Consider the following 11,162-nt stretch of genomic DNA (forward strand, 5'->3'; position numbering starts at 1 on the left):
AAATGCAAAAAATTGAAAGTTACCCTTCATGACCTTAAATCCGGGGGTTAACATGACTATGGGTATGTAACCATCAATCATAATTAATGATCAAACATTAATGACACCCAAGTAAAGAGAAACATGACACAGTTTGTCTATCATGATGTTTCTCCATACTGACTAATCACACAATCAGCAACAAAGTTCCCTGAAGCTTTAAATAAATGCTTTCTATGGAAAGCATTTATACAATTCTGACAGTGATTCTTAAGCAACTGTGACAACAATTAGTGATAAATTATTAATTTTCTCTTTAATTATGGAATATGTAGCAACAAACCTGAAATTATAAAAGAAATTATCTTTGGTGTTAAACTTCTTTGATACACACTGTTTGTTCAATCTGAGGTTTCATTAAAATCTGAAGGCCTCTCCACATACCAAAAATTAAGTGAAATCAAATTACTTCATTCAAAATGTTTTAAGTTTAATACTTAAAATTAATACAACAGATTCAAATTCTCTATAAATATTAAGTTCTATATGAATTAATCTTCATAAAAATAAATTCCTAGTTACCCTTGCATTTGAACATGCTTTGCCTCTATTGTAACATTTATGGCTTGCTCGCTTGTCCAATTTGGTCCATAGTGATGCTGCCTTCCACGAATGAAGTTTAGCCTTCAATCTTGGATAAAAACTAGGAAATGTACTTGGCTTCAGTCTGAGCACCTCACATAACTGCCTAAAAGTGAACAGTACTGCTTTAAATGTTCCTGCTGAAACAAACTGATCAAACAGCTCGGAAGCCATAGCACTTTCAGGGCTAGCTGTTGAATTAACTGCAGTTGTTTTTCCATGTGTTACTGTGTCTAATGTAACAGTGAACATGATCTTTAAAAAGACACCACACACACATAGGCAAGTGAATCTAAATAAAGAAAAAATGCAAAATTCAGTTGAACTTTCATGGATAACAATTAAATTAAAATTAATATTTATATAAGCACAGTATACTCTAAATAACTCTACTCTCATGTAATTTTTAGTTTTAAATGTTCTGGTTTTATAAAAATTTACATCCCCAAACTGTTTAGAAAACTAAGAAAGAAAATATATATTGTATATATATTTCTGGAATTTACTCCTTTATCAGGCCAATTACATATACTCCTCCAAAAGGAGGAGTATATGTAATTGACTCCAAAATGATAGTTCAGCTAATAAATCTCAAGAAAAGCAATTTTCCCCTTTGTATGGAGGGGTAGATAAGGCTAACATTTTATGCATTCATATCATAATACACTATACTTGTATGAACAGGAATCCTTTATACTTGTCCTTCACCAATTCAGATGCAAACCATATCTGAGTATAAATCTATCAATGAAAATAACCTCCTGAGTTCTCTGTTTCTCCTCAAATTAACAAATTTTACATTATATATGTATTGTATATGTGATAAACATGTGGACATGTGCTTTGTCTAATGCAGGGTGGCTCCTGAGCATCAATTCAACTCTGCCGTAGTATACTGATAAAAATAAATGTGTAAAATGATGAGAAATGCCGTGCTTGTGTGCACGTGTATGTGTGTAAAGTTGTTTCTTGCCACTTTGCTACCAGAAAGGCTGCTACCAGTACCCATACAGAACACAAAGAAGTCCATAAGTGTACACATACTGTCCTTATTGGATTATATCCCATGGACAGTAGCCCCATGGGTGCAAGCAATCCCACACCACTGGGTCCCAAATCAATTCAATGGTACCAACAAAACATCCACCCCTTTGCAACTGAATTAGCAGGATTCAAAAAAAAAAAAAAATACATATATATATATTTTTTAATTGAGTCCCACACATGCCAGGCTAGTCCCAGCAGAAAAAAAGTTTTCTCACACTAGCAAGCCAGTCCAGTAACACAAATAGTGCATAGACACAAATAGTGCATAGTGTTTAGTGTCAAGCAGCACCAGTGGTTTTCTGCAACTCTGCAATCTTTCTCTTGTGTTGAATGATGTGGTATACAGTTTGTGTGGGGCTATGTTATTCATCTGGCCTTTTTCTAGGGGCCATGAATTACCACCGACCTCTAGTTACCATATCAGGCATGGAGAGATGGGCCAAGTAGTAGAAATTATATGCTCTGACAGGGCAAACCCTGACATTGCCTGAACATACCAGAGAGAGGGCTCAAAAAAAAAAATAAATAAATAAATAGTTTTTGTTGGAAGGGTGGATGGAGGAGAGTGTGAGTTAAAGAATATCAGTGAAGGTAGAGATGATGGATGACAGAAAGACCACCAAGAATTTATAAATCAAGAGTATAGAGCAGTGGTTCCCAAATGGTGTGTGTGCCATGAGATTAGGAAAAATTCCATTCAGTTCATTGGCAATCACTATTTCGATGTGTCGTTAATTAACTTAAAGTGTGACTTGAGTTACAAAAGATTGGGAATCACTGGTATACAGAGACATCCCAGTGGAGGCAACCAACCCTGCCAGGGTTGGTACGTCTGCCAGGGGCAAAGGCTGATGACGTTGTAGAGCTTTTTTTTTTTTTTTTTTTTTTTTTTTTTTTTTTGGTAGTTGTTGGCGCATCGGCTTCTGTGGCCATAATGCACCTCCCAAGGTTTTTGCAGTACTTTGATCCAAGCCCGAGGCGGGATTCGAACCCGCTACCATTGGGTTGCTAGGCAGGTACTTTACCCACCCAGCTAGCCCAGTCGGCAACGTTGTAGAGCAGATATCTTTTAAGGGCACAAAGGGTGATATGGTTGTACACGTTGGCACTAATGATATTAAGAGTAGGAGACCGGCAGAATTACTTAACAAGTACAAGACAATGCTGAAAAAAAGCCGAGTTAGGGTTGATGAAAGTGTCTGCAATTCTGCCCAGACACAATAGGAGGAAATGATGAGAGCCTTGTAGATCAATTTGGCCCTGGAGGGGCTCAAGGGGTAGAATTTTTCTCAGCCTGGTCTGTGCTTGTTAACAGGAGAGACTGCTTCTACAGGGATGGGATACACTTAAATAGAAAGGGTGCAAGAATATTTGCAGATGCTATCGAGGCAGAGTTAGGTGGGTCGGAAAATTGCTAGACTGGGGGGGAGACACACGGACTAACTGATTAACAGTAGCCGCTGGCAGAGGTGAAAGTGACTCTTGCACTACTGCTATTGAAATGCAATTGAGCAGCAGCCTGGAAAGTAATGGGGATTTCCAGGACTGATGGGAGTCAGTGATACAAGTAAATACATGGGCTGTGTTAGGGTAACAAAGAGTAGAAACAGGTGTATGTATACTTGTGTGTACACCAAAGCTAGGAGCATAGTTAATAAATTTGATGAGCTTGAAGTGCTAGTCAAGACAACAAAGGCAGATATTGTTGGGATGTCATAGATGTGGTGTCACACAGACATAAGCAGTACAGAATTGGAATTTGGGGAGTACAATGTGTACAGAAAGGATGGACAGAACAGGAAGGGAGGAGGGGTTATGCTGTTAGTTAAGAAATACAATCTAAGGAAGTGCATCCAATTGATGTTGGTGGACAATGCAATGTTGAGTCAGTTTGGTGTGACATAAGCACTGGGAAAGGAAAAATGAGAGTAGGTGTGTGTTATAGGCCTAATGAATCTGATGAGTATAATGAGCAATTGTGCAGAGAAATAGAGTGAGACTGTAAATCAGTGTCTTACAATGGGGGATTTTAATTTTCCAGAAATTGACTGGAATTAGTGGGTTGGTCACTCACACACTAGCAAGGCTTTTGTGGATTTATTTAATGATTGTTTTCTATAGCAGCATGTTCGAGAGGCAACTAGAGGGAGTAATACTCTTGATCTGATTATCAGTAGTGATTCTTCATGCATTAAGAATCTGCAGATAAAGGAACCACTAGGTGGCAGTGATCAGTGTGCTGAAGTGGGATTTACTCAACGAGGTAACTACCATCAGGGGTTAAGCGAAAGGTTCTTGCTTTCGTAAAGTAACTATGGTGGTCTAAGACAGTATTTAAATTCTATTCAGTGGGACCAATTGATGATGTTACCAACAGCAAATTCAAAATGGGAAGCATTCGAAGAAATAATCTTGGAAGCTACTAGGCTTAACGTACCAACTAAGAAATATTGTTCAAGATTTAGGCCTAAATGGATGTCAGATGAACTAATCACACATGTGACAGAGAAGAAAAATCCATGGGATACATATAAATTAATGGGAGTCATGGAAGCCTATGATAGATACAAGCTGGTCTGTAACCAAGTCACAATGGAGGTCAGGCAGGCAAAGGCAAATTACGAGAAATCTTTGGCAAAGGATGCAAAGAAAAACAGCAAAGAGTTCTTTATTTATGTAAACTCTAGAAGGAATCAGATTGGTCCACTTGATATTGATAGTTCAACTGTTGATGATCCTGCTCAGGTAGCTAACAAACTAAATGAATATTTTGCATCTACATTTACACATGAGGAGTTATTCAGGGAGGGGAATGCCAGAGGTGTAATAAACTCTGGCAGTAAGCTAGATAATCTTGTAATTATTGACAGTAAAGTGGAGGAGAAATTGTTGAAGATAAACATAAGAAAGACACCTGTGGTGGATGGAATCTATCCAGTTATATTAAAGGAGGCAGCAAAGAAAGTAAGCAAACCCTTAGCCATAATCAGGACAGCTTCTTTGGACTAAGGGTACCCATGGACTGCAAATATGCAAATGTGACTCCAATCCACAAAGGAGGATCAAAGGGAGACAGGTAATTACAGACCTTTTAGTTTAACTTCTGTTCGAGGGAAATTAATGGAGGCACTGGTAAAACAAGCATTGCAGGATCATCTAGACAAGACTTCAGTTATAGTTTGGACACAATAGTTTTGTTAAGGGAAAGACTTGTCTGACCAATTTGATTGGATACTATGATGTAATATCCAATCAAATGATACTACATAGCATCCAATTGCAAAGAATGAATGCAAAGATTAATCTTTGCATTCAGGTCACAAAGTAATTGAATGCAAAGATTAATCTTTGCATTCAGGTCACAAAGTAATTGAATGCAAAGATTAATCTTTGCATTCAGGTTACAAAGTAATTGAATGCAAAGAATAATTTTGATATCATATATTTGGATCTTAGAAAGGCTTTTGATACTGTTGCACATGGAAGACTGCTGCACAAATTGGGGCAGTGTAGCATTGGAGGCAAATTGCTGCTATGGATAAAGGGATGGTCGAGTGGGAGAAGACAGTGGCAATCAATGGACACTGCTCTTTGTGGACTAATGTTATTAGTGGTGTCTCCCAGGGTTCAGTGTTGGGTTCATTGTTGTTTTCTGTATTCATTAATGATATTGATGATGGTATATCAGGCTTAATGTCCAAATCTGCAGACAATATGAAGGTCGGCAGGGTTGTTAATGACAGTATGCTGCTGCAACAGGATCTCGAAAAGTTGAGTAGATGGGCTGAGAGGTGATAACTGAAGTTTGACATTGACAAATGTAAAGTACTGCATATGAGGAGCAGTAACCCCGAGTAACATATCACCTGTGTGATACTACACTGACAGAGGTAGAGAGTGAGAAGGACCTGGGGATAACTGTGAAAGCAGATATGAAGTTTTCTGAGCAGTGCAGACAGTCTAGGAGAGATAAGGAGGAGATTATCCCCTTAAGTACTGGAGTATTCAGGTCTGGAGGCCTCATTTTAAGAAGGATGTAGAGCTGTTGGAACGAGTACAGAGAAGGGCAACAAGATTAGTGACAAGATAAGCTTGCTTTCTTGCATCATGTGCCCTTGCTAATGCTAAAGCTAACCTTCCACAGGGGGATTGGACTGTTAAGAATAGCAAAAGTATTAGGGCGGTAGGGCCCACCCGGTGAAGTATTTGGGAGGGCAGTGTGTGTGGGGGGGGTGTTATAAGTCCATCTGAACATCGAAAAATCGACCACTGGCCAGACCAGTCAGAACACAAAAACACATCAGTCAGGTCATAACACCTGTCATATGTGTATGTAACACTTTTTTTTTTTTTTTTTTGTTATAACCTTGATATAACATAGGTGTCAGGCAACAGCTTTAATACCCACATTATAAGTGAAGTGCGCTATAGCCAAAAAAATTTTTACAATTTTTTCTTATTTTGTTTTTAAATAAATATACTTCACTCAGTAAATAAATACTGTTATGTACTAATATTTTAGTATTATTAGAGAAATATGATGCAAAAAAGCAAGCTTATACAGCATCATCCAAAAAAAAAAAAAAAAACCCTCCCATTTCACCTATCCATTCGCTCCAAAAGTTTGTCAAATTCTTCCTTGAATTTATTCAAGCCATAAACATTTAGCTTACTCAATCCATTAAAAACCTCAAGCAGATGTCGCCACAGGAGCCTAACCTCAACATTATGCAAATTTTCAGAAATCAAGTCATTCTAGGTAACAGCAACACTTTTTTTCCCTTCACCATTCCAGCAGATCTACATCCATCCTAAAGTGAGGCCCCCAGACCAGTAGATAGTACTCAATATGGGGCCTAACTATGGCCCCTTATACAAAGGGATAATTACCTCCTTATCCCTGCTAGAAACTTTCTGTATTTTTTTTTTTTTTTTTTTTTCTGTATATCATTGACAAAACCACATGAGCTGTCTTTGCAACATGTCTGCACTGCTCAGAGAATTTCATGTCTGACTGCACAATTACCCCAGGTCTTTTTCATTCTCTACTACCCTGAGTTTAGTACAACACAGTTGATAAGTTACCCTGGGGTTACTGCTACCCATATGCAGTACCTTGCATTTGTCAACGTTGAACCTGACCTGCCATTTTTCAACCTAATTTTCCTAGATCTCCTTGCAGTAGTTCATCCTGATGAATCTTGTTAACCACTCTGCCAACCTTTGCATTATCTGCAAATTTAGACATTAAGCCTGATATACCTTCATCAATATCATTGATAAATATTGAAAATAACAATGGGCCCAGCACTGAACCTCTGGGGAATCCACCAATGAGTCCAAGAGAAGTACCCATTGATAACCACTCTTTGTTTTATCTTATCCAGGCATCCATAGCTGTAACTTGCCCTTAATGCTGCATAACTTCAATTTATACAACTGTCTTTTATGTGCAACAGTATCAAAAGCCTTCATGAAATCCAAGCATATGATGTCAAAATTATTTCTTACATCCAGTTCCTTGATCACTGCATCATAGTAACCTATCAGATTGGTTAGTGAAGATCGCCCCTTAGCAAATTGATGCTATGAAAATGATACTGCAGGCAAGATAGTACTGCAACTTCTTTAACCAATGATTCCATTATTTTTCCTCAAATATATGTTAAATTAACAGGTCTGTAATTACTCACGTCACATTTTGATTCCCTTTATAATTTGGGAATACATTTCCCCATCTCCAGTCCACAGGGCCCTCCCCTGAATCTAAGATGATCTGATAATTACAGCTAAGGCTAAGGGTTTGCTTACTTCCTTTGCTGCCTCCCTTAAAATAATTAGATTCCATCCAACCCAGGTACCTTTTTTTTTATGTCCATCTTCAACAATTTCTCCTTCACTTTCCTTTCAGTTATCACAAATGTCATTTAGCCCCTTGTTAGGGTTTCATAAACTTCCTGGCATCCCCTTCCCTAAAGAATTCCTCATGTGTGAATGTAAATACAAAATACCTGTTCAATTTGTCTGCAACCTGAGTAGGGTTGTCAACAGTTAACCCACAGACCTGAAATGTTCCAATGTGATTTCTTCTACTATTAATATAACAATAGATCTCTTTACCATTTTTCTATGCATTCTTTGGCAGAGATTTCTCATAATCTGCCTTCAGTTGCATAACCTCCTTTGTGACTTGATTACAGACTAATTTACATCTACTATAGGCTTCTGTATCACTTGATAACTTACATGCATACCATGCAATTTTTCTTTTCTGCCCTGGGTCTCAATAATTCATCTGACACCCATTTAAATCTAAACCTTGAACAGTATTTCTTCGTTGGTATAAAAAGCCTAGTAGCACCTTTGATTACTTCTCTGAATTCTTCCAATTTGCTGTTGATAACGTCATCAGGTGGTCCCACTATATAGAATTTAAAAACTGTCTGAGACCACTGTAGTGACCATTATGAAAGAAAAACCCTTCTTTTAGCCTTTTAGATAGTTACGTCTTTAAGTAAATACCACATCAAGACACTAATCACTGACACCTAGTTGTTTCTTTATCTTCAAATTCTTAATATATGAATAATCACTGCTGGTAGTCAGATCAAGGGTATTACTGTCTCTTGTTGCCTCTATAATATGCTGCTGTAGAAAACAGTCATCCAATAAATCCACGAAAGTCTTGCTAGTGTGCAATTAACCAAACCACAAGTTCCAGTCAATATCTGAAAAGTTAAAATCCCCGATTATAAGACAATCGATTTGCCGGCCCACTCAATTTCTCTGCACAGTGGCTAATTGTGCACTTCAATATCATTAGGCCTATAACACATTCCTCTTATTTTTGCTTTCTCAATGCTTATGTCACACTAAACTAACTCAACATCGCACTGGTCACACATTTCAACTGGATGCACTGCCTTAGAGTTTAAGTGCTTCTTAACTAAGAGCATAATCCCCCCCCTCCTATCTTGTTTGTCTTTTCTTTACATATGGTAATCCCCATATTCAAATTCTGATAAAGCTTTTCTTGGTAAGAGCACCTCTTTATTCTCCTCACCAATCACATATAAATTTTTGAATAGATGTCAGAAAAATTTCCTTTAGTCTAAGGGTGGTTAGCTGCTGAGTTAACTCCCTGGAGGAGGATGTTAACCTCCTCCTACATGAAGTTAACCACTCTCTTGTGGAGGTGAAATCCTTATCTAAATTCAAAAAGGTAATGCACTTTCCGTGAATCCACATTAAAGAAATATGAAAATTAAAAAGAGGGAAGGAAACTTTTTTTGGTTAATTCTACATAAGCTTGCTTCCTCATATCGTTTTGCCAATATTAATAACCCCCCCCCCACACACAACAGATCCACCCTTAATTGCAGCTGATATAATTTTTTTGGTAGGCAACAACAGATTAGATCCAGACCACCTGCTATCTAATGATATCATAAAATAAGTAGGTTGCCAAAGCATTTTTCACCTTTTATATAACTGACACTTACCTTTCATTTATTTAAAAATGCTATTACTCTATGTAAGCAAATCACAGGCTTTCCCTACATATTGTAGTTTGTTTAGCACAAGTAAGAAGACCAGTACAATATTCATTGCATTTTGGGGGTGCCGACAGAAAAACACAAAACCAAAACAGCAAAAGTTTTTTTCGTGTCAAAAACTATTTCATTTAATTAAAAGTTTTATTTCTGAATGTATTAACTTAACTTGAAGTTTTGTTATTTCGGATTGCGGTAACTTATGACAAGAATCACCACACCCTATTAAAAAATAAAATAATACCCATAAGAACAATTATTACAATTTGAGACACGACAAATCGCTTGTCAGTTTGTCAATGATCAAGCAATGCATGTTGCTTAACTCTTACTTTTAGATGACTCTTACTTTTAGATGTAAACAAATAATCAACCGCAAATCGCTGCTAATTAAAACGCATTCATACCTGTCATCCCAATTATGTGCATTTCATCTGTCTATACATATTTAAAAACATATTAATCAGGGCAAAAATACCATAAACGTGAAAATCACACAGGGGAAAACAAACTATCAAAACACACACACAAAGTATAGAAACATAACTCCCCAGTTAGCCACTCTTGAACTTCACGACTTCAAGAAATAACTCAGCATTGATTCATATGCCAGCCACCTAGTGGCACAACACTAAAACATTCACTGTATCAATTTTTTAGTACAAGATAATGTTGGAGGTTTTGGCACAAGGGGCTACAATAACACATTTGTGCATTTCATTATTATATATACAGGGTGATTCACTACCAGTGCGACAAACTTGCAGGAGGTGTATGGGACACAAAGACGAATCGGAATCACATAGCATTGCAGGGTCCGAAATGCCTTCGTCATGCGGTAGAGGACGAGCCAGGGGCTCACATCTGGTGAGTTTGGGCTTGGCACACACAGGATCCTGAGCAGGATATCATCATTCTTCTCTTTCTTGGTGATTCCCTTCTCTCTCTCTCTCATCTTAAAGATGCATTGCAGGATCATCTAGACAAGACTGCAGCAATAATTCAGACACAGCATGGGTTTGTTAAGGGAAAGTCTTGTCTGACAAATTTGATTGGTTATTATGATGTGGTCACAAAGGAACTGGATGCAAAAAATAATTTTGATATCATATACTTGGATTTCAGGAAAGCTTTTGACACTGTTGCGCATGGAAGACTACTGTACAAATTGGAGCAGAATGGTATTAAGGGTAAGTTGCTACAATGGATAAAAGGATGGTTAAGTGGGAGAAGACAGAGGGTGGTAATCAATGGGTGCTGCTCTTCGTGGACTAATGTTATCAGTGGAGTCCCACAGGGTTCGGTGTTGGGTCCACTGTTGTTTTGTATATTTATCAATGATATTGATGAAGGTATATCAGGCTTAATGTCGAAGTTTGCAGATGACACGAAGGTTGGCAGGGTTGTTAATGACAGTCATGGCAGTGTGCTACTGCAACAGGATCTAGATAATTTGGGCAGATGGGCTAAGAAGTGGCAACTGAAGTTTAACCTTGACAAATGCAAAGTACTGCATATACGTAGAAGTAACCCCAGAGAAACGTACCAACTGTGTGCTACTATACTTAAGGTGGTAGAAAATGAAAAAGACCTGGGAGTAATTGCGCAGTCGGATATGAAGTTTCAGATATGGCCAGGGCAGGTCATGGGGTTTTGTCAATGATATATAGGAATTTTGCTAGCAGGGAAAAGGAGGTGATTGTCCCTCTGTATAAGGCAATGGTCAGGCCACGCCTTGAGTACTGCGTACAGGTCTGGAGGCCTCATTTTAGGAAGGATGTAGATTTGCTTGAGCGTGTACAGAGAAGAGCAACACGATTGGTGAGGGGAATGAAGGGATCCTCTTACCAAGAGAGGCTTAAGTTCTGCAAATTGCAGTGGCTGGAGACTAGGCACCTGCGCGGTGATCTGATTGAGGTCTATAAGGCCTTGAATGGGTTG

The 11,162-nt window shown here is 38.1% G+C and overlaps 1 protein-coding gene across 1 annotated transcript in view; it reads right to left on the bottom strand.

Annotated features, from left to right (window-relative positions):
* The window catches only part of Mical (Molecule interacting with CasL), a 624,164-nt gene extending 614,489 nt beyond the window's left edge, over positions 1–9,675 (bottom strand). The window contains exons 1-2 of the mRNA XM_090389022.1: positions 9,629–9,675; positions 562–913 (exon numbers count right to left, since the gene is read on the bottom strand). Coding sequence (XP_090245148.1) covers positions 562–873 — 312 coding nt within the window. The 5' untranslated portion in view covers positions 874–913; positions 9,629–9,675. The remainder of the gene's footprint in view (positions 1–561; positions 914–9,628) is intronic.
* Between the last annotated feature and the right edge of the window lie 1,487 nt (positions 9,676–11,162).

This window comes from Mastigoproctus giganteus, chromosome 14 (assembly GCF_048544385.1).
Source record: "Mastigoproctus giganteus isolate SK-2022 chromosome 14, ASM4854438v1, whole genome shotgun sequence".
NCBI lineage: Eukaryota > Metazoa > Arthropoda > Arachnida > Uropygi > Thelyphonidae > Mastigoproctus > Mastigoproctus giganteus.